The sequence below is a fragment of the Fusarium oxysporum genome, chromosome 2 (genome assembly GCF_000149955.1).
Source record: "Fusarium oxysporum f. sp. lycopersici 4287 chromosome 2, whole genome shotgun sequence".
NCBI lineage: Eukaryota > Fungi > Ascomycota > Sordariomycetes > Hypocreales > Nectriaceae > Fusarium > Fusarium oxysporum.
In genome coordinates, this window is record NC_030987.1 from 1154584 (window position 1) to 1176539 (window position 21956).

General features: G+C 49.4%; 7 protein-coding genes across 9 annotated transcripts; 4 read left to right on the plus strand and 3 right to left on the minus strand.

Annotated features, from left to right (window-relative positions):
* Positions 1 to 1674: 1674 nt before the first annotated feature.
* On the plus strand, positions 1675 to 4350 carry FOXG_05975 (mitochondrial chaperone BCS1). The gene has a single exon (XM_018384467.1). It carries the CDS (start codon positions 2000 to 2002, stop codon positions 4019 to 4021), a length of 2022 nt encoding a protein of 673 aa, XP_018241553.1. The 5' UTR covers positions 1675 to 1999; the 3' UTR covers positions 4022 to 4350.
* Positions 4351 to 7057: 2707 nt separating this feature from the next.
* On the plus strand, positions 7058 to 11519 carry FOXG_05976 (hydroxymethylglutaryl-CoA synthase). 3 transcript variants are annotated; one of them, XM_018384468.1, is made up of 3 exons: positions 7058 to 7445; positions 7719 to 7821; positions 7947 to 11519. In XM_018384468.1, exons 1-3 carry the CDS (start codon positions 7389 to 7391, stop codon positions 9155 to 9157), a joined length of 1371 nt encoding a protein of 456 aa, XP_018241554.1. In that variant the 5' UTR covers positions 7058 to 7388; the 3' UTR covers positions 9158 to 11519. The 3 variants fall into 3 exon arrangements, with proteins under 3 accessions (XP_018241554.1, XP_018241555.1, XP_018241556.1); XM_018384469.1 differs by having other exon boundaries at positions 7058 to 7821; XM_018384470.1 differs by having other exon boundaries at positions 7719 to 11519.
* On the minus strand, positions 9518 to 11528 carry FOXG_05977 (delta24-sterol reductase). Its single transcript, XM_018384471.1, has one exon. It carries the CDS (start codon positions 11321 to 11323, stop codon positions 9698 to 9700), a length of 1626 nt encoding a protein of 541 aa, XP_018241557.1. The 5' UTR covers positions 11324 to 11528; the 3' UTR covers positions 9518 to 9697.
* Positions 11529 to 11641: 113 nt separating this feature from the next.
* FOXG_05978 (uncharacterized protein) lies at positions 11642 to 13864 on the minus strand. The gene is made up of 2 exons (XM_018384472.1): positions 12576 to 13864; positions 11642 to 12511 (listed from the first exon to the last, which is right to left on the minus strand). The coding sequence occupies exons 1-2, from the start codon at positions 13286 to 13288 to the stop codon at positions 11791 to 11793; spliced, it is 1434 nt and encodes a 477-aa protein (XP_018241558.1). The 5' UTR covers positions 13289 to 13864; the 3' UTR covers positions 11642 to 11790.
* A 510-nt stretch (positions 13865 to 14374) lies between these two features.
* FOXG_05979 (uncharacterized protein) lies at positions 14375 to 16100 on the minus strand. Its single transcript, XM_018384473.1, has 4 exons — positions 15849 to 16100; positions 15772 to 15778; positions 15410 to 15717; positions 14375 to 15357 (listed from the first exon to the last, which is right to left on the minus strand). Exons 1-4 carry the CDS (start codon positions 15879 to 15881, stop codon positions 14614 to 14616), a joined length of 1092 nt encoding a protein of 363 aa, XP_018241559.1. The 5' UTR covers positions 15882 to 16100; the 3' UTR covers positions 14375 to 14613.
* Positions 16101 to 16241: 141 nt separating this feature from the next.
* FOXG_05980 (kinetochore protein NDC80) lies at positions 16242 to 19201 on the plus strand. The gene is made up of 3 exons (XM_018384474.1): positions 16242 to 16523; positions 16625 to 18561; positions 18617 to 19201. The coding sequence occupies exons 1-3, from the start codon at positions 16479 to 16481 to the stop codon at positions 18816 to 18818; spliced, it is 2184 nt and encodes a 727-aa protein (XP_018241560.1). The 5' UTR covers positions 16242 to 16478; the 3' UTR covers positions 18819 to 19201.
* Positions 19202 to 19953: 752 nt separating this feature from the next.
* Positions 19954 to 21956, plus strand: FOXG_05981 (uncharacterized protein). Its single transcript, XM_018384475.1, has 2 exons — positions 19954 to 20659; positions 20724 to 21956. The coding sequence occupies exons 1-2, from the start codon at positions 20280 to 20282 to the stop codon at positions 21706 to 21708; spliced, it is 1365 nt and encodes a 454-aa protein (XP_018241561.1). The 5' UTR covers positions 19954 to 20279; the 3' UTR covers positions 21709 to 21956.

The following is a 21956-nucleotide window of genomic DNA, read 5'->3' on the forward strand; positions in this document are numbered from 1 at the left end:
ATTTGGAATATGTATAGCTAACAAACTTGGATGCCGACATGGGCGTTATTGGAACTCAGTCATGAGACAACTGAAGGGTTATGAATGAATTCACGATTGCTTGCACGTATCAATTTGACGAATGTCGCTTGCCGTTCTTTGTTTCTTGTTGGTATGGCCATCAGCGTATTAGCAGCTTGCATTCAATCCGCATGCCTTTGATGCGATAATAGATACTATGTATATATGATTTTATAATATGAGTAGCTGCTCTGCATCTTTTGTTTCGATGTTATGCTTTAGAAAGAATGTTATCACAGCCATTACTTCGAATCGCTCGAACTACGTCACAAAGAATTTATCCCATCCAATGTGGCACAATTATAGCAATTTGGTCATCGAGCTGTATAACAAGGAACGAAACCAGAATTGCTAATATCCACCTTGAAACGTGAGGGTCTAGACCTTTCGATGATTGCTACCAGGTAACTAAAGGACAAAATGACGTAGGGATAGAGTCTCGACCATTCACATGCCTCTAACGACTCAAGAAAGTGTCGTGTGCTCCCTTTCATACACAAGGTGCGATACGTAATATCTGCGGTAGCAAAAAAAAAAAAAAAAAAAAAGCCTTGGTGTTTGCCCATTTCATTTTCTTAAGTCCCCCACCCGCCATCGGCTTTGAGCGATGCACCAAAGTCTGCAATGCATCAAATGTTCCTAACCCCCCATGTCGACAAGACCCTTTGACCTTACGCATCGACCAATCATAATCATCAACCGGCGTTCGCTTGCCGGGAAATGGTTGAAACACAGCCTCCCGGTGGAACAAATACGGTTTAGCGCCCGATTGGATCTCGACGCCGCCGTGACTCTTCCCGGGTGATGCTCCGCCGGGAGGCTTGGGCTAAGAGTGCGGTGTAAGTCAACAAGATAGACAGACAAAGGGGGAAAAAAGGTCTAGATTGAATATGACGACAGTGGTCTTGAGGCACGAAAGAAACACCCTAATTAGTTATCCCTGCTTTTACAAGTTGGACGAGCTGTATAATGCGTTGGAAAATGCAGTCATCCTGTAAGTGTCGTACTGTATATGCAGCTTGAACCAATCCAATGTGTTGGCTCGTTTTGCTCACAGAAAAGAGGCAACCGAGCACAGGAGGGTCAGCGGGTCAGCGGGTCAGCCTCCAATTGCCTTACCAAAGATCTTTGAAGTGAACAAAGATAATTGGTGTTTGTGGTTAACGGTTGGATGGATCCATAAAGCTCTCATGAACTTTATGAGAACTATCTTTTGAAGCCTCTAATGACAGCATAGCATGTTTAGACAGTTTATGAGAATTTCACAACATTGCCCACTGAAGAAGAAGAAGAATAAATAAATAATTCAAAGACTGGTTGGTAGTGTTTCCCCTGTGTCAAAGAGTCTTCAGAAACTGTATCATTGATCCTAAAAGATTCATGGAGCAAAAAACGGATCTGCTGCCTAACGATGATGCTGTGATGCCTAGTTTTCACGCGACAATCATTGTCTTGTCTAATAGGAGCCGCCAATCTCTACCCCACACGAAAAACCGCTTTTCCACTTGTGTCACGGCGTGGAGAATTGATCCCAGTTGGTTTACGCGGGCTGTGACTCAAGTGGCTCAATTCATGAGCTGTAAGGCTGATGGCGCGCCCTCAGAGGGTGTGGATGCCTCTTTCTCTAGTACACACCAGTATCACGTTTCGTGCATGCAAACTTGACGCTTATAAAACCTTTCGTCGCCTCTCTCACTTCAACTTTCCCTCTCACATAACCCACCTCCATCATCTCTAGCTATATTCAGCATAGACCTCAACTATCCTTCTCTGCAAGGAGAGACCTCCGTTCTCAGCAACAAGACTTGTTTGAGTTTAGGATAAGCCGAGGAAGCCCTTTGATTAGGTATTCCTGGCATCCTTACTTTAGGTCCGGAGATTTCTTGCTCTCTGTGGGCTTGCCATACACTCTTTACAGCATTCTTCGACGTACGTTAGCATGATAGGACCATTTGCGTTCCTGCAGACCATCTCCCACGCCCGAAGCATGGAGACCCTCAACACAACTGGCGAGGCCGCTGGTCTCCCAAATGCGCCCCCTTCACAGTTTGCCATCTTGGACTTTCTATTCCCTGGCTTTTCCACCTTTTCAAGTATCGTCCATGCTTATCTCGGTATCGACCTTAACCTCTACATCCCCCTTCTCCTGGTTATCTCCGGTATCATGTTTGCCTGGAACTATATCACTGAGTATTCGTGGAGCATCATCGGCCAGCATCTTATGTCTGCTGTACGTATCCGTACCGATGATGAGATCTACAACATAGTGATGGCCTGGGTGGCAAACCAACGATTCGCCCAAGGTTCTCGACGTTTCATGGTCAACACAAACATCAACTCTAGGAGTTGGTTCTTGTTTCGATGGGATGACGACGACAATGAAGAGGAAGACTCTGGCTCAACCAAGAAGCCACTCCAGTATACCCCTTCGGTCGGTTCTCACTTTTTCTGGTACAAGGGCCATGTCCTTCTCTTCGAGCGCCATGAGAACCGGGAGCGCTCTGGGTTTCTCACCTCGAGCGAGCGAGAGGAGCTGTCCATCTCTTGCTTCGGCCGCAACCCCCGTATCATCAAGGAGCTCCTTGTCGACGCTCGTGAACAGTATTTGAAGAAAGACGAGAAGAAGACCATCATTTACCGTGGTTCCCTTGGCCAAAATGGTGGCGATCCTACATGGCAACGATGCATGAGTCGAGCCAGTCGCCCCATTTCCACGGTTATCCTCAACGAAAAGGTCAAGCAAGACGTGATTGCAGACGTGACTGACTACCTCGACCCCAACACCCGTCGCTGGTACTCCAACCGCGGTATCCCTTACCGCCGTGGTTACCTTCTTTACGGCCCACCTGGAACCGGAAAGAGTTCGCTTAGTCTGGCCCTGGCTGGGTTCTTTCGCATGCGAATCTATATGGTCAGTCTAAGCTCTACCATGGCCAGTGAGGAGAACCTGGCAACCCTCTTTGCCGAGCTCCCTCGCCGTTGTGTGGTACTTCTGGAGGATATTGACACTGCTGGTCTCACTCACACTCGTGAGGATACAAAGGGTGAAAACACAGAGGAGGCAGTTGTCCCCGTCACCACCGCACCCGCCAAGCCTGGTCTCCCCCCTACTACAGCACCTGCGCTCCCCGGTCGACTTTCACTATCTGGACTTCTCAATATTCTCGATGGTGTTGCCTCTCAAGAAGGACGCGTCCTTATCATGACCACCAATCATCTTGAGAAGCTGGACAAGGCTCTTATCCGCCCTGGCCGTGTCGATATGATTGTCGAATTCGGTCGTGCCGACGCTGATATGAGTGCCTCTATCTTCCGTGCCATCTACGCCCCTTATGAGGGAGAGGGCGCGCCTGGAAAGGATGTGGAAATCCTGGAGCCCGAGGAGGCTCAGAAGCAGGCTGCATTGGCTGAGAAGACCCGTCAGGAGACCATGGAGCGAGTTAATGTTCTTGCTGATAAGTTCGCTACCAAGATGCCCGAGCTCGAATTCAGCCCTGCCGAAATCCAAGGATTGCTTCTGAAGCACAAGCGCAACCCTGAGGCCGCCATTGACGCTGTTGATGAGTGGGTGGTTGAAACTCGCAAGGAGAAGAAGCAAAAGGAAATTGAGGATGCAGAGAAGCGACGCAAGGAGGAGCAGGAGGCCCGCAAGGCGGAAGCTAAGAAGAAGCGTAAGGAGGAACGAGCAAAGGCGAAGAAGGCCAAAGCCAAGGCCAAGCGAAAGAGCAACGGCGAGAGCTCTGGTTCTGACTCTTCTGATTCTGATACCGAATCCGAGACTGAAAACCGCACCAACGAGAAGAAGGATGAAAAGAAGGACGACAAGAAGGACACGGAGAAATCTGAAGACAAGCCCAAGGAAGCTGAGGAAGAGAAGAAACTGGAGGTTCCAGATGAGGAAGCAAGCAAGTCCAAGGGAACTTCTGATTCCGGATACGATACCCCCAATACTGCTTCGTAATCATTTGCATAAATGGGAGAGTCTGATAGAGAATGCATACAGCGGCGTTGGATGGAAGTTTTCTGTATCTGTCAACTTAAGAGATTGATCATCTTCAATAGCGTCAGCGTCACTTTTTAAAATACACTTAATAGTCATACTGCAGTTTGTCAAGTCTTTCCTTTTTCACAGTGACTCGTATATCACAAAAGTTTGCACAATGATAGTCCATCCTGTGAGCTATGCAACTTTCATCAAATCTTAGTCAACGACTTTTGCGGAGAGTTCCGTGTACTTCAATCTGTCTCCGTTATCACCTCCATATGAAGGAAACATCAGCTGAGCGAACACGAGAGCGACAGGCATTCTCACCCCGGCAAAAGATTCGAGATCGATGCCGCTGAACCAATACGTCATGCCAGGGGCAGGATCTGGGGTCGTTTAGATCCTTCTGGGGTTGCTTGGACCAAGAGATAAAGAGTAGTTGAGAAGAGGAAAAAGATGAAGGCTGTCTAACATCTGGAACCAAGAGTGACCGAACAACACGAACCATGTTGAACGGTCGAATTCGCAAAAGGATCCAAGTGTCTCAAGATGCCACTAGTAACGTGCCGTTGCGATGGACCTTTACCCATGCAGGTCCCTGCGATGATGCACAAAAGGGATGCGATGCGGCTTACAAGGCTAAGAGGCTAGGTAGCTTTGAGAATGATCGACCCGAATAAGAGAGCGCAATCCGAAGACGGTGGCACATTTACTGTAATCATTCTTCAGCTTCTCATGGATTCCTTTGAAACATCATAATGCATATGTTGAAAATCCTTCCATGAGGCGTAAGAGGGCGATAGTTTTGCCATCCCCACGGCCCATGTCCCAAAGGTACGTAGACGCTAGATGGATACCATCCAGGTTCCACGACAACCGACCCCATCCGAAAATCTTGAGCGATAATCAATCAGGCCTGATGGTAGTGCTGAGATGCAGGAATCTGCATGTTGATTATCTTAGGCCGAATAGCGGCGGACTTGGACACAAAAGTGTGCCAAAGTCTTGGAGGCTAGCTGTATCAGACTTAGGACGGCGGTTTTGACCCACGCCGAAGAACGGAATGCGGCGGATCTTATGCTGAGCGATTGATAATGAAGTACGAGTTGACGTCGTCACAAGCCAGGGATTGTATGATGAAGAAAGTTGCACATGAGGGACAAACCGGAACATGACGCTAAAGACGGGGCACTGCGTGGGACGCATGTCGATAAATTTCTCATGGCCATAAGCGTAAGTACTCTCCGAGGGACTGTAGATATCAGAAAGTTAGTTGTTGGCGAGAGTCCTGGTCAAAGCCGAGAGGTATGAAGGAGATCAAGAAATTGCTATTAGAGGGTACTAGAAGACAAGGCGTGGTAGATAGAATCAGTCTGAAGTTGGTTTTCGAAACCACATCATGACCGCCTCAATTAGGATATCCTGCGTGGAGGAGTAAAACTACTAGTCATAGCTGGGGTATACTTGCAAGAAGAAAACACTAAGCCATCCATCCACGCAACTGAGAACGCAAACGGCAGATGGACCCGAAGAACATGAGCAGTGAGAGAGTGGGACAAATTGAGCGATTCCAGCGAAGTCGTTAAAAGTCAGACCCATGTAGCTGTGCATAGTCCAATGATATGGATAGTTCTAGTGCTAACATTGTTGTCTCATAATAATACGACGATATGCAAGACATGATAGACATGGAGAGTCTTGATAGTGTTGTATTGTGTAAATCGAATGCATGGGTGAAGAAGTTGAAGAATATCGAAGCTGTTGATGGGATGAAATGGAACTGTCCAAAAAGGGTAAGCGTGGTGGTGCGGGATTAGAAGCGATGATACGCTGTTGTCCCCTGCTAATTAGCGGGTAGTCCCTGGAAAAAGACGGGTTCTAGGCCACAGCCTCCCGTTTGTGTCTGGTGGAGTTGGAGGTTCGCAGCACCTCAAGAGTGAGCACCTCATCACAGACATGGACAAGTAATTCCATTGGCTCTGACATAAACCGGTTTCCTACTGTTATAGATCATGCCCCGACGTCTTACTAAGAAAGGGTGCAAGCCCTTTTCTGAGAGAGTCCTAACAAAGAATTTATTTTCGGAAAGTTACTCTAAAGGGTAGGTAGTGCAGATCAGCTACTGAACTGGGTAGGGTTCCTCGAAACATTGTTTAAACGCCAACAAGCGAAGAGGCCTGCCTACTGTAACTGTACCACAGACCACACTCTCAACAATTGCTTTGAAAGCCATTAGATGAGCACACGGATTTTATGCCACTGCCCGTTAGAAATACTGGGTATTGAAGGATCGCCCTTGAACTAATTACAGGGGGATTAATTACCGGATATCAAGCCTTACCAGAAACCCAGGTTCATCATCTACCACTAGCGACTATGTGTTGTCGTGTTCGTGTTTCCAGCAGCTACCGCTACCGCTACCGCAGGCACTCAATTATACCCGTCTAAGTCCCACCAACCAGCAACTAATCCACACCATCCCATCACACACAACAAGACAAGCCCGAATAGGACCGCTGTCAAGCACACCAGGTACGTCTTGGCCCGGCACCCACCGGTTGAGGCTTGCCCCTGGCAGGAGGCGACATGTGCTGCAGAAGCCAGGAGCGGGAAGAGGAGGAAACAAAAAATTCTCGGTTGCTGGAGAGTTGTAGTGAGGCCATGACTTATTTGTTGACATGATCTCGAGTCATATTACGGTATGGCTCGGTGTTACTATCAGAGGGAGAATTGTCTATTGATCTAGAAGTATAGGTGATAACTAAACAATATACAATTATGAGTATTGTTGTTTGACGTCCAACCTTCTTAACAAGCAAGTTGGTTGTCGTCCATCATGGCCATGATCCAAGGATCCATGACCTTAACTCGGGGTCTACAAGTACCTCAAAAATCATATGCAGCCAATCCAATTACACGATAGGCCAACAGTGCAGCGTCTATCCAGTGGAAAAAGGCAAAGGGCGGTGAAAAACTTGATACCTCTGAATCTAACTAACCCGCCCAACAAGTGAAGGTCACTCGTTTCACCCCGCCGCGGCCACTTACTCACTGAAATCACACCCCGTCTACCTTAGATTTGGAGATCCAATCTCAGTCCATCTCAACCTAACAAGCACCAAGACCACCTACACTCCTACAGAGACTCTACTGCTTGTCCCTGAACCCGCAATCTCGCGCTCTTCTTCCGGGTCCCCCCTTCCCTTCCCTTGTCGTCGTCTTATTATAAGATATCTCCACATCCTCTTCTTCTCTCTCGACTTCTCTTCCATCTCTTCTTCTCTTTGTCTTCCTCTTCTTCTTCCCCCACCAACCGTCTCTTTCTCTCCCCAAATCTTTCATCATGTCTCGTCCTCAGAACATTGGCATCAAGGCCATTGAGCTTTATGTCCCTAGCCAGGTAAGCTGAGATATTCCCTCTGCGATTGTTCGCTATCATCACACAATCTTCAATGCCCTCATGTTCTCCTGTTTCTGCTGGGAACTGTTGTCGTTGAATATTGCCCCTCACCAAACTTTTTGGATGGGACAAAAAAAGTCCCTGCGTTATTACTCTCGTGTTCGGGTTCTGGTCGTGTGCCCCTCCATTTCAGATTGTGCCCCTCTATCCCAACACTTGAACGAACGCCTCTCTGATGACACCAAGCTAACCACAATTTTATTTGCTCTTTAGTATGTTGATCAGGTTGAGCTCGAGAAGTTCGATGGCGTTAGTGCCGGAAAGTACACTATTGGTCTTGGCCAGACCAAGATGAGCTTCTGCGACGACCGTGAGGGTAAGTTTCCCCAATTCTTCACCGTCCCCTGAAAGGACGATCTTAGCGCAATGCGCCTATCCTCACCGCGTCCTGGGGAAATCTCGTGATGGCATTGGATCACCGCTAATATGCGATTTCTGCAGACATCTACTCTTTCGCCCTTACTGCTACCTCCAAGCTCCTTAAGAACTACAACATCGACCCCAACTCGATTGGTTACCTCGAGGTCGGTACCGAGACTCTTCTCGACAAGTCTAAGTCCGTCAAGAGTGTTCTTATGCAGCTTTTTGGCGACAACACCAACATCGAGGGTGTCGACACTATCAATGCTTGCTACGGTGGTACCAACGCTGTTTTCAACGCCATCAACTGGGTTGAGTCTTCCGCTTGGGACGGTCGCGATGCTATCGTTGTTGCCGGTGATATTGCTCTCTACGCCAAGGGCAACGCTCGCCCCACTGGTGGTGCTGGTGCCGTCGCTCTCCTGATCGGCCCCAACGCCCCCATTGTTGCCGAGCCCGGTCTGCGTGGTACCTACATGCAGCACGCCTACGATTTCTACAAGCCCGACCTTACCAGCGAGTACCCCTATGTTGATGGCCACTACTCCGTCAACTGCTACACCAAGGCCCTCGATGCCGCTTACCGCGCTTACTGCAAGCGTGAGGCCAAGCAGGCCACTAACGGCACCAACGGTGCTTCCAACGGTGACGACTCTACCAAGACCAGCCTCGACCGCTTCGACTACCTTGCTTTCCACTCCCCTACCTGCAAGCTTGTCCAGAAGTCTTACGCTCGTCTCCTCTACCACGACTACCTCGCCAATGCCGACTCTCCTGCTTTCGCCGAGGTCGCTCCTGAGCTCCGTGACATGGACTACGAGAAGTCCTTGACCGACAAGGTTGTTGAGAAGACCTTCATGGCCCTCACCAAGAAGCGTTTCCAGGAGCGTGTCAACCCCTCTATCCAGGTCGCCACCAACTGCGGTAACATGTACTGTGGCAGTGTCTGGGGTGGTCTTGCCAGTTTGATCAGTGTTGTCGACAACAAGGCTCTTGAGGGCAAGCGAATTGGTCTCTTCAGCTACGGATCTGGTCTTGCTGCCAGTTTCCTGTCTTTCCGCATCAACGGCAGCGTTGAGAAGATCTCCAGCGTCCTCAGCATCCCTACCCGTCTTGAGGCCCGCCGCGCTGTCCCCCCTGAGACTTACGATGAGATGTGCAACCTCCGAAAGCAGGCCCATCTCCAGAAGGACTACACTCCCAAGGGTGACGCCTCTACCATCGCCCCTGGTACTTACTACCTTACCAAGGTCGACGACATGTTCAAGCGCGAGTACGCTATCAAGGAGTAAAGATCATCCTTTGAAAATCTAAAGAATCCTTGCTCGAACAACTTTTTATACGAGACATTTTTCGCTTCTAGACTTGGTTCCATTACAGCTATGGACCGGGCAGTAAGCATATCATGAACATGATGACTTCAATGGGAGAAAACTTAGACGCACAGGGAAGAAGAATACAGCGGATGATGATAGAAGCGCAATTCGCGCAGTGGAGATTGACATCAAGGTCCTCTAATTGAGCTAATAATGATGGGCATTATGGCTTGTGGAAGTACTGGGCCCGTCTCTCCTGGGGGATTTACGAGGAAGTTTGTCAAGGCCCGTACCATATAGACCTGGTCATTTGGCGCTTAGAAGAGTTTACGATACTTGGAATATAAAAAAAAGTATTTCAATCGATTAAGTTTTCTCTAGCTTGTGTCTATTCTTCTATCAGCCACTGTGTGGTTGTCAGTATATGTGACATCCAAGAACATGGCCTTCCAAGCCATGTTCAGATACTTTTACAACTATCTTCTATTCATACATAACATAAATAGGGGTATTCGTCTATTTCTCCTCCTTGAACTTCCACTCTCCGTGTCGGTGGAGCATGTAGTCCTTGCTCTGAATGCCTTTCCAGATACCATATAGGCCGCCCAGCGGGGGCTTGCTCTTGAGAGATCGCTTCCACTTCTGTCGTTCTTCCTTTCGCGCTTCAACATCAACCTTGACCTTGTCATGAACAGTAGGAAGTGTCTCGGCGTGATATTTCTTTCGCAGAGCTTCATACCATTGTTGATCGTAGAGCTTCCAGAACTCCTCTTCGTTGTAATAAGTATGAGCATAGAGCCACTTGAGACCTCCAAGCTCAACAAGCTTATCTTCAAGCGCGCGGTTCTTGGCGACAAATTCATCTGGGTCAGAAGGTCCCCAGCCCCAGAGACCAATGTTCAGCGATGGTGGAGTGGTCACAGTTCCGTCAGCGGTAGTTGTGGTCTCGCCAGTGTGAGGATGGAAAGTCGGAGGAGGTGTCTGCTTTAACGGGCAGAGCCAGAGGGGCCAGATGTTGAAGTTCTCAGCAGTGTAGTCGACAAAGGTCTCAGCAGTCTTGTAAGGCAGGCCCAGATCCTGGACGATGAAACGAGCAGACTCGCCGCTACCGTGAAGAGCGCGGTACAGCATGCGAGTATGGAGGAAATCATCGAGGAACCAGCGGAAGAATTTTGTGAAAGGAACACCCTTGAAGTAAGTGAAAGCAGCGGCGCCAACCCAGAAACCACCGCGGTCATAGCGGAAGAAGTACTCAGCGAGAGGGATGTAATCAACAGGAGAGGAAGAGGCAGATTCGGCGGAGACAGTAGGGCCAGCGGAGGGAACGTTGCGAGTGCGGTCTTGGACATGGAGGTAATACCAGGGATCCCATGCACCACTGAAGGTCTGAGGCTTGATATCGGCAGGCTTGTCATCAGTCAGGGTACCAGTAACAACGACGCCGTGGTCCTTGGAGAAGAGGATGCCATCGACATAGTCATTGGAAGGGTTCTCGGTCTCGGCGCGGATACGAGCAACAGCTTCAGCAACACTGCTCGTACGATGATAGGTCGTCTTGACAAACTTCTTAGCTTCTTGAAGTTGAAGCTCAAGAAGCGTTGTCATGCCCAAAGAGCCAACAGCTCCAGCAGCACCACGGAACAAGTCAGCGTTCTCCTCTCGCGACGCTCGGACAACCTCTCCATTTCCAAGAATCATCTCAGCCCAATTGACAGTATCATTGAAGAATCCGTGCTTAAACGAGGAGCTCTCGCCAGCTGTGCCTGCAAACCCTCCTCCAGCCGTGATACCAGGAAACTCCATAACAACAGGCGGTACAAGGCCATGCTTCAGCGTCGACTCAACAAGTTTATCCATTGGAACATTGGGCTCGACGAGAGCAGTGCGAGTCGCACGATCGACCTGGAGGACATTTCGAAGGGCACTGATATCGACGACGGGTTTGCCTGTCTGCTGAGGCCGTGTGCTATTCGTGCTGCCGTGGAAGATGCGATATGGCTCACGACGCTCGAAGAAGCCGCGGACGGCTGATGCGATGGTTGTCACAGCCTGCTTGTGGCGCTCCATTGCTGGGGAAGGGGACCCGGGTTCTGAGTCTGGAGGTGGCTTGTTTTGCTCTTGAGGTGAAGCGATCAGCGACATTTGGGATAAAAGTTTGGTGGGTCTTCCCGTGCGGGCCGGTCTCGGGGATCGGAAGTGGTGGAGGCGGAGCCGGAATTGATAATGGGATTGTTTTTAAAAAGAAGCAATCGATGTTTACATGGAAGAATTATTGTTTTGGTTTATAGGGCTCGTGGTACGTAACGTGGGTGATGATCCTATAAGTCTTGGCTTATAGGGTTCCGAGGGTGCCGGTCGTTAAAGTTTCAGTTGCTGGGCAGCTCATGTAAGTCCGACATCGATATGTCAAAGCGACACTACTTAAACTAGGACCTCACCAGATAAAAGTGAATACATCATCATTGAAATTGTAATTTCTGCTATCGAGAAGAGCAATTAACGATATGTAAGTATATTCCTAGCGCCTAGCTGTCAAACAGTATCCTATATGTATCCAATCCATTACATGCGCAATTGCGTTTCAGAGCGCCGTCAAGTAAAGCCACCATTTACAGCTTAGCTACTGGTGTTTCCAAAATGCGATCTTCTAACCCTGTCTTCTGTAAGACCCTCTTTTGGATATCCTCTTCTGAAGCATCACTCAGCTGGTCAAACATCAATGGTACCTCTTCGCATGTTTTCGCCCTTATCATGACAGCACTCGACTCAATGCTATCGGGGTCTTCCACTACCGCACGTATGAATGATGCCCAGCCGTTGTAGCACCGTGGCGTTGCAGGAGCGTTACGCAGCATCATAGCGAAGCAGTGCGGCATACCTTCGTACTCCTCGAACACCACTCGCACACCATCAGCCTCGAGTTTGCGAGCAAGAAACTTGTCCTCATATGCGAGAATCTCCCATCCTGTGCAAAGGTAAATAGGCGGCGCCCCTTTCCAGCTGCGTGCCATGACGAGAGATGCAAGAGGGTGAGCAGCGAGGTCGTCGGCAATGTACATGTTGCGTCGTGGTGGATTAGCTGGCCAGGCCTCACACGGAGGGACTGTCCGCTTTTCGATGGCCTCCGGCTTGGGAAGATAATCACATGGCGTTGGTGTTGACATCTCCCATGTTGGGGAGCTTTGTGTAATGTCAAGCCATGGAGAGTTGAGTGCTACGCCAGCTGGCATGGGAACCTGACGCAACTCGCCGTGCCACAGAATTGGAGAGTCATGTCTGCGGAGCTCGAGGATGAGTTGGAGTAACGACAGTGAAAGATTGCCGCCAGCGCTATAAACTCCTATGTTAGTACTTGTGACACACTCAACTTAGACTCCTTAGACTCGAGACATACCTGTCACCAGCAATCACAATATGCTCCGGTTGCACAGGGTCATGATAAGCATCCGGAGGTGGATACAGAAGCGTGAAGTAAGACACAAAAGCGTCAAGCAACGCCGCAGGGAATGGATGTTGCGGCGCAAGTCGATAGCGCACCGAGTAACACCGACCCCCCGTCAACTGCGCCAGCTTTTTCGTTGTAGGACGATGTGTTGCTGGGTCACAGAGATAGTAAGCGCCGCCGTGCAAGTACAAGACTGTTGTTGGCTTCTTGCACTCTTGCATCATGCCGTGATACCTCTCCCGCTCCGACACGTCAGGCAACGGAGCGCCACGGGCTACACCGCTCCGGTAGCCGGTCCACTCGGCCTCAACATCAACGAGATCGGGAACGGGGACTCGGCAGGTGGAGCCTCCGAGGTGTTCGAGTGTGCTGACGAGGGCATCGCGGATTGATGTCTCGGGAGGTTGTGGTGTGGCATATTTGCTAACCCAGATGTGCCCCTTGATGCCAGAGTCACGGAGTGTAAGTCGTTGAACAGATGATATACTACGGGGAGCTTTTGGTGTGAGAACAACGCGAAGGCAGGCGATGATGATGGCGCTTCGCAGGTCGAGATATTTGGATGAGTCGGAAAGGTTGAGGATGTGTGCTAGGCCCTGGCGGACGATGAGAGGGAGTAATGGAACAACTGTCCGAACGGTCTCAAGAGTTGCTGAGTCCATGATGGTATGAATGTCAAAATTATGTAGAGTGGAGGATTGTCGCTGAAGGTAGAGTTGTTGATGTGAGTGTGATGTAAGTGATTTAAAAGCAAAGACGAAGTGATCAAGACAACAGATGGGCAGGGCATGGGACAAGTCAAGGAAGGCGTCGAACTGATATAATCAGAACAACAGAGACTTGCCTGATTGAGACCCAAGTCATAAAGGTATGGGTAATAGGTTAGAGGGAGGGGTAGTAGAAGAGAAGACCAGCTGAGGCAGTTGAAGAGTTGTGGTACAGCGGCATCTAACTAAACAAAGAGTTAGGAACCCCCAGGATCCAATTTCAATGATCTCCCTCGAACAGAGTCCAATCAGGGGCTGTCTTTTCCGTTTGGAATCGCGTCAAAGTCCTTGTCCGGAATGGCGGTCTTAGAGATCCATGACACTTCTTGCTTTGCCACTTGTAAGTGTAAGTGGGCTTTTAGGTGTGGTTACCTAGGGCCAGCGTGAACTCTCTGGCAGCTGAAAGGTCGATATTTAGGTCGTGACAAGTTGTTCCTTTTCACTTTTCACAGTCAAATCACAAAGAAATCAGAGTGTGATCAGTTGAATTGATGCGTTGGTTCAACAAAATGAGCCTCGGCACACGGAATTAGTTCACAACCTTCAAGTGACGTCTACATGGAGTTGCAACCAGCGCTTCAGACATGAATCAGATCTCTCGGCAACAGAATCAGAGTTATATTGCGGGGATTGGCTAGTGAATTTAACAAGACGAATTTTTTTTGCATTCACTTAATACTGGACTACTTTGAGATGAAAGCCTTCAACGGTCAATGCGTTGGTCGAGTGTGGGTTATGAGGCTTGTAGGCTCATCCCCAAAATGGTAATTCTTGCGGGAAGCGTCAAGGTTGAGTGCATGCGCGATAGCAAGGGGATGCATGTAAGCGCACGCGAGGTGGGAAGCAAACAACTAGGCGCGGAACTTCAAACAATATTGGTATTGGATCTTGCAGGCTTTTCTGTCCAAATCAATCATCTTGCACATCATAATATCTGTCAGGGTTCGGATTATTTTCGCTTGATTTAAAGAATTATCACAACAGGAATACAATTTACAAGAGGGTCAGCCTAAACCCACCTACCTACAAAGATGAATAGTCTTATGGAGTTTGTGAATTAGGCTCAAATAAGTAATGTGGTAAAATTGACAATGGTGATATAACGCTACAATACCAAACCATCCCGCCACGTAAACACCTCCATTCAACAGACCCGATTATTCCAAAAATATGGATGCATAAATATTGTACAATTATGGTCAAGTATACTCTTCACTGTTTCAAGAGCTGGAGCTAGCGCCAGCCTTTGACTCGTCGGCCTTGACCTGAGTCGACGATGTATCATTCTGGTTAGCCATGGCCATCTGCCAAGCAGGGATAGACTTCTTGCCGGTCATGTTGGCGAGAGGGGAGGATGAACGGTTAAGTTGAGGAGCAGAGGGGAATGTAGGCTTGGGGACCTCTGCAGCAGGAGTGGTAGTAGCCGATTCAACTGTGGCCTTCTCTCCGTTGGTCTTAGCAGCGGGAGTCGAGGTAGAGGCAGCAGGAGTAGCTGCGCTGGAGCTTCCACTAGCACCGACAGTTCCGGCTGTGCCTCGCATATAGGTGTTCATGGTTGAAGAACCGGTGGTGCTGCTGGGGGTGGTCATACGCTGAGATACCAATGTCTTGAGACTGGTGAGCTCAGTGTTGATCTCCTTCAGCCGGTTATCAGTCAGGCCCTTTTGGTTCTCGAGAGCCTTAGGAATCGCGTCCTTGAGAGACTGAACCTCGTCACGAATTCGGGTCGCATCGTCCTCCCGACGACGATTCGCAGCCTTGAGGTCGGTCATGACTGTCTCGAGGTCCGCGATCGCTGCGTCCAGCTTTTCGGTTCGCTCCTTTTCAGCATTCTTCAGACTCTCCGTATCCTTCGCAAGCTGCTCAACAAGCGTGAAAGCTCGGTCAAATTGGTCCTCGATCGATTTCTTGTCTTGTTCCAATTTCTCCGGTGTCGGAGGCGCGACCATTGGATATACGTAGCGCTGGTCGCATATTAGCTTACATCATCAAAATTGGAACAAGACAAGCACGAACCTTGCCTAACTCATAGAGGCCATAAGAGACGCCTCCAACTACTGTGGCCATGATGAACCAGTCTCTCCAGTCCCTACGGGGAGGAGGTGGCGGTGGTTGCCAGGCATGCTGTGGATAGGGGGGATAGTATTGTTGACCAGGAGGAGGGCCGGCGGGAGCACTGGGATAAGGCGCGTTGGGAGCTGGGGGTGCGCTACCACCTGTTCGTGCCAGCGCAACGTCAATTTCTTCTTGGGTCAGGTTCTTGCTTCGAAGGAATGAGATGCGGTTCTCGACAGAGGATGACGCGACACTCGGGTCCTGGAGAACTGCGATGGGTTAGCCGGCGCATTTGTAATGGCTGTATCAGATTGAACACTGACATTGGGTCTATTCAGGAGTTAGCATCTGCTGGTTATACTCCAATAGCTTTGGTGGCTGGGGGAGTAGGTCAACTTACTGCAGAGGATACGAGATCCTCGCGAATAGCCATGATTGATGTTTAGCCGTCAGACGGCTCTCACCACATAACCTGAGTCGCAATGGGAAGAAGTTGTAGAAGTAACTCCTGAAAAGACTTGAGCGATGATGATGGAAACGTTAAATGCATGTGCTAGTTCAGCTTGCGGAGGCCGGACCGTGGAGTTCAAGAACGTGGAGGCGTGGAGTCGGAAGCGTGACCGATCTGTACCGAGGCTTCTCCCAATTGACCTGCCGAGATACGTACCCCAAACGGTTCCCGTCTTTCTTTCCGTCAGTTTGAGGCTGCAGGCGCGATCACGTGTAATCTTAATTGAATATCCACTTTTGCCAACTCAACCGCTACTCCGCCAGAGACAACACAGAGATTATCGACCAATCAGGTTGAGCTGATGGTTTGTTTACTTTCCTCCCGAGCAACACTCTGCAACGCCTAATCTCCCCTACCCTACTCTCTTCACCTTGCTTTACGCCATTCTGCATTTTCACATCCCACTTTACATCAACACCATTATCACGACGACCGCTCCGCACATACAACAACTCACGATAGTCGCCTGCTTTGCGCATGCACCTCATTGCAGTCGCGTGTTTCCCCTTTCACTAGATCATGTCCCAAGATACGGGCCTTTGGAGCGTCCGTAGACCTAGAGAGGTACGAATACCGAATATCTTCTACCAGCTTTTGCGCCCAACTGGTAGACCGCCATTCCCGCGCATCGGCCTGAGCAATAATGATTCTAACCTGCAACATAGACCCTTGGTGGTATTAATGCAAACAGCGCCATTCCGCAGCCTGGTTCGACTATGAAGCGATCCAGCTCCAATATTGGCGGCAATTACCCTGGCAGTCATGTCCGTTCCATGTCGGGATCTAGGCAATCCCTTGCCATGCCGCGACCTAACCAGCCTTTGTTCCAACGCTCGTCATCCGGAACCAACCTTGCCGACCTTGGCCTTTCGTCGGTGAAGCGCTCTTCATTTGCTCCTAAAGCGTCGGCCTTTACACCAAATCCTACAACACGAGCTTCCACTGATGGCGATCGACGCAGCAGCGTGTACCGACCTCGTCAATCTACCGCTCCTCCAACGACGCACCAGAGTTTCTTTCAAACTACACCAGCCCCAGCTGGTGTACCCCGCGACCCGCGACCCCTGAAAGATCGATCTTTTCAAGCTCGTATTGGACAAGAAATTTTGGAATACATGGTTCAACACAACTTCGAAATGGAGATGAAGCATGTTCTTTCGCAAAATGTCCTCAAATCACCGACGCAGAAGGACTTCAACTACATGTTCCAGTGGCTCTATCATCGTATAGACCCCAGCCATAAGTTCCAGAAGAATATCGACCAGGAAGTGCCTCCTCTACTCAAGCAGATGCGATACCCTTTCGAAAGAAGTATCACAAAGAGTCAGATTGCTGCTGTCGGAGGACAGAACTGGAGTACATTCCTTGGCCTTCTTCACTGGATGATGCAACTCGCACAGATGCTCGACGGCTATGTAAACTGCCAATACGATGAGGCTTGTATGGAGAGCGGCATTGACGTTAGTGGCGACCGCATCATCTTTGACTTCCTCAGCAATGGTTACCGGGATTGGTTGGCTATGGACGAGGATATGGGTGATGAGGAGGCTGAACGCGTTTTGGCCCCTCATGTTCAATCCATGGCAGCCGCCTTTGAGCGATCAAACTCCAAATACACATCAGAGCTCGAAATGCTAGAAGCTGAAAACGCACGACTTCTCAAGGAAATCGAGGATTTGGAAAAGTCAACACCAGACCCTGCAGTTCTCGATAACCACTTCAAGATTATGGAGGAGGATAAGATCAAGTTTGAGGAGTATAATGCCCTGGCGATGCAAAGGTCCGAGAAGTACGAGAGCCGGTCTCAAGTCCTTCAAGAAGAGCTCGATAAACTCATGGAAGAGCTTCAAGAGGCCGACGAGGAGCGACGAAGCCTACAAAAAGCTGTGGATGCCCAAGGAATCAGCATGCAGGATATTGACCGCATGACTGCAGAGCGGGAGCGATTGCAGCGCGGCATTGAGTCAGCTGGCCAACGACTGGAGGAAGTAAAGAAGAAGGTGACAGAGCGAGAGACTGAGGCGAGCCGAAAACTAGATGAATTGGAGCAAATGGTGGATCGATACAACACAATGGCGTATCAGATTGCACTAATCCCTTCGACGGCAGCCAACGCCAAGGGCAGGGAGTTTGAACTCCAGGTCATGGTGGCCGATAGCTCAGATTTCACTTCTACCAACTTGAAGGGATCATCAGGCCCATCATCTGCGGACCGTCTCCTTGTTGACGCCACCACTGGATACCAAGCAGGCCATATTCTCAACTTGGACCTTCGGGGACAAATCCGAAACAGCTTCCTATCGCTACGCAAGGAAATCTCAGATCGCCGAGCAGCGGCAATGGAAGAAATGATGAAGGATCACGATCTGCTTGATGGCATAAAGGAGGCCATCGAGGACAGGCGCAGTGAAGTGGAGGCACTCAATCACCGTGTTCGAGCAGCAGAAGAGGAGTATGAAAGAACAAAAGAGGTGTCGACAGCACAGAAGATGGCCTCTGACGCACATATTGAGAAGATGGAGAAAGAATTATCGCGTATGCGAGCTGGCTTGTCTGAGAACGTGCAAATTCTGGAGCAGCGTGAGATCAACACAACAATTGAGTAAGTGGACACACGCGCCTTTGATTAAAGTGACAAGTACTGACGGGGCAAACAGATACGAGCAACTTGTGCTTCAGGCCAACGCTCTCCGAGAAGAGCTTCACACCGAGATTGATAGAATGCTCAACGATGTCATCAAGTTCAAGATTCATGTCCAAAAGAACCTTGATGACTACGAGGGCTTTGTAGCAGACGAACTCGAGAAGGAGCTCGGTAGTGACGAGATGGGCGAGGAGACTCGACAGATGGATATGTGATGAGAGCTACGCATGAAGCAATCTTCTGAGACGCTTATGATGACGATTAATGTTTCGGGCGGCCTTCTGGTTTGTTTTATGGCGTTTGGCTTATAATCGGTCGACTGATGGATGAGTGAGAGCAGTTGGACACAATCTCGTCTGACTGGTCCTTGTCTAAAGTACACATGCTCCCTTTCTAGGGGATATGCTTTTGATGAGCGCGAGTTTAAGCATTATGACATGTTAGTAATGGTAGATACCTGGTGGTTTGCTTTGGTGTTTTTAGGAAAGATACCACGAGGCTATCTGATATAGCTGGCCTTGATTACGAAAACTCTAGTTACGAAAAAACGCGTAACGACGTTATTTCTCAATTATCAATGTTGCAATAATAAGCTGACGACAACGTGCGTAGCATGGCAAGCATGGGCACCACATGGCCGCGACAAGGATGGTCAGCACCTTGTCAGGGGGTTCCCGAAGATGTGAGCAGGGGTAGCTCCATGACTGCAATGATTCGTGAGTACTCCGTAGATGACTCTTTTTCTCTGCAGGGTCGTATTATATCTTATGAGCTGTGATGTTGGAGTGAACAATACGAAGTATAGTCAACGGGCAAGAAGCTCGTCAGAATAAGACCAGGATACAATAGAAGTCTTCTGTTGCATTCGGATTCGTTTATTCCCCGGATGCCCTCGGAAGATCCTCTTAATTGCCCCGGTCGGGGAGTCGGGGGGTTGTAATTTGCGAGCGGAAAAGTGATGCGAACTCCGCTAAGGCGCTGTAGGGCATTTATTGAGTTGGGGATGGACTTATGAAGAGCAGGGGACAAGGTCCAAAGTGCAAAAGTGAGGCATTATGATGAAGCTGAAGAACTTATGATTGATCTGTTTCAGACTACAGATTGGATAAGAGTAGTATACCATAGTATGGGCTGTTGAGTATCGCTTGGACTAGTAGGTATATTAGGTATGAACAGTTTAGGCTACGTACAGACAGACTGCACAACCTCATATTCGTGTCTCAGCTGCATAACTGCCTAACAATGGAAGTCCAACATTCAGTGTTAACTCCGCCAAGTTTTTATCCCCGTTGTCATTGCACCCGTCTAATGCAAGATAACACATTCCAGGACCCCCCTAGTGCTAATCTCGGCAAGTTGGTTCTCGGTAGCTTCCATGATGCTTCCATTGTTGGTCCCGAGGAATGTACTTGCCTAGACTCCAAAGGTCATAGCTCCTTCACCCATTCTCTCAGTGTCTCTGTCTTGTCTCTACCTCTGTCTCTCCATATTTTTACCTGACGTCTACATCTCCACCTCCTCATCTTCTCTCTTCTCCCCCTCTCTTTTAACTCTCTTCCCTTTCATCAATGGATGCTAAATAATCTTGCCTGGTTGCCCTGGTCCAAACACCCCTACCTGGTGCAACTGTGACTCTGCTAAAGTCCGAAGCCTCCGGTTTGGGACATTACTACCACATGCCGCGTACTTCTTTGACGATCCGTCAACTGAGTTATCATTTTGGATCAACGAAAAATACTAAACCGTTGGCTTTTGTTTCCGCATACTCAACCCTTTCCTCAGCATCCTCTACCATCATGGCTCCAGCCGCAACTGCCGCTTCAGCTCAGTTGAAGCCTCCGGAGCTGGCTGCAAGGGATGCGCCTGGCTCATCTGGAGGCTCTATCGCCTCTAGCACTGCCGTGTCGAAAATACCTGGTCGAACAGCTCTTCCAGATGAAGCTGTTTCCAACCCTCACCATCTCCTCAAGCGTGGCTCTCTAGTGGGCTTCAAGAATCCTTATCCTTCACATGCATACAGTCCCAACTTCGGTACCATGGTGCGGAGAGTCTGGTGGTATGTGAGGACTTTGCTATGTCAAGAGCGCTTCGTCGTCCAGAAACTGATGATATGATTCTAGGCCCACTTTCACCGGCGACATGAAGCACCCCGATTTGACACCCCCAACTGTACCAGTGGTAAAGCCGCAATGGAATACCGAGCGCGAAACAAGCGATAGGATCCGTGCAACGTGGCTAGGCCACGCTTGCTACTATGTCGAATTCCCTTCTGGCCTGCGCGTTCTCTTCGACCCTGTCTTCGAGGATCGATGCTCTCCATTCAACTTCATGGGACCAAAGCGATATACGCCCAAACCATGCGATATAAAAGATATTCCAATTATCGACGCTGTTTGCATCAGCCATTCCCATTACGACCACCTTTCGCATTCTTCCATTCTCGAGGTCCAGAAACACCATCCAGACGCACAATTCTTCGTTGGTCTAGGTCTGGAGACATGGTTCCGCAAGTCTGGCATCAACCATGTTACTGAGCTCGATTGGTGGGAGGATGCCGACCTCACTGTCACAGTCAAGGATGGAGACAATCCCCGCGAGATCAGCGCCAGGATAATGGCTTTGCCGTGTCAGCACGGTTCGGCGCGAACCATGTGGGATCGTGACACTACCCTATGGTGCTCGTGGGGTGTTCGATCTGGCAAGAAGTCAGTTTGGTTTGGTGGCGATACGGGCTACCGATCGGTCCCAAGTCTCCCTCCTGGAACCGATGATTACAGTGCTGAATATGATCATCTTCCGAGATGTCCTCAGTTCAAACAGATTGGCGAATTTCGGGGACCTTTTGACCTTGGTCTGATTCCAATTGGTGCCTATCATCCACGTGTGGCTTTCTCGCCGGTGCATGCAGACCCGGCGGATGCCGTCGAGATCTTCCGCGATACGCAATGCAAGCGCGCAATGGGAATTCATTGGGGCACTTGGGCGCTCACATTGGAGGAAGTCATGGAACCCCCCAAGATGCTGAAGACTGCTCTACGAAAGAGAGGCCTACCTGAGGTGGGTGTATTTGATGTTTGCGATATTGGTGAAGCTCGAGAATTTTAGCTTGGGTATAAAAGAAGACCTTGGAGTCTAGAGAAGCGAGACATGTTTGCAGATGTAAATACCCTGATTTGTTTTAAGGCCCCGTCGGAACTGCTGGCATCCGGCTGGATGAGAAGTACACTGCGGTGCTCTTGTATACTACCTTCATTCGATTCAAGACTGAGACTTTGTAGAAGTTTACAAATTAATTTCCACTTCTTGTAAGCTCGTTAAGAATAAGAAGAATAAACCCTCCGAAATGATGTCAC

Coding starts and splice junctions, on each gene's coding strand:
- FOXG_05980 (XM_018384474.1), top strand. CDS start 16,479: ATGTCCCAAGATACGGGCCTTTGGAGCGTCCGTAGACCTAGAGAG. Junction 16,524..16,624: donor GCGTCCGTAGACCTAGAGAG/GTACGAATACCG, acceptor CCTGCAACATAG/ACCCTTGGTGGTATTAATGC. Junction 18,562..18,616: donor GAGATCAACACAACAATTGA/GTAAGTGGACAC, acceptor CGGGGCAAACAG/ATACGAGCAACTTGTGCTTC.
- FOXG_05979 (XM_018384473.1), bottom strand. CDS start 15,881: ATGGCTATTCGCGAGGATCTCGTATCCTCTGCA. Junction 15,358..15,409: donor GCCTCTATGAGTTAGGCAAG/GTTCGTGCTTGT, acceptor ATATGCGACCAG/CGCTACGTATATCCAATGGT.
- FOXG_05981 (XM_018384475.1), top strand. CDS start 20,280: ATGCCGCGTACTTCTTTGACGATCCGTCAACTGAGTTATCATTTTGGA. Junction 20,660..20,723: donor ATGGTGCGGAGAGTCTGGTG/GTATGTGAGGAC, acceptor ATATGATTCTAG/GCCCACTTTCACCGGCGACA.
- FOXG_05977 (XM_018384471.1), bottom strand. CDS start 11,323: ATGTCGCTGATCGCTTCACCTCAAGAGCAAAACAAGCCACCTCCAGAC.
- FOXG_05976 (XM_018384468.1), top strand. CDS start 7,389: ATGTCTCGTCCTCAGAACATTGGCATCAAGGCCATTGAGCTTTATGTC. Junction 7,446..7,718: donor AGCTTTATGTCCCTAGCCAG/GTAAGCTGAGAT, acceptor TTTGCTCTTTAG/TATGTTGATCAGGTTGAGCT. Junction 7,822..7,946: donor CTTCTGCGACGACCGTGAGG/GTAAGTTTCCCC, acceptor CGATTTCTGCAG/ACATCTACTCTTTCGCCCTT.
- FOXG_05975 (XM_018384467.1), top strand. CDS start 2,000: ATGATAGGACCATTTGCGTTCCTGCAGACCATCTCCCACGCCCGAAGC.
- FOXG_05978 (XM_018384472.1), bottom strand. CDS start 13,288: ATGGACTCAGCAACTCTTGAGACCGTTCGGACAGTTGTTCCATTACTC. Junction 12,512..12,575: donor ATTGTGATTGCTGGTGACAG/GTATGTCTCGAG, acceptor AGGAGTTTATAG/CGCTGGCGGCAATCTTTCAC.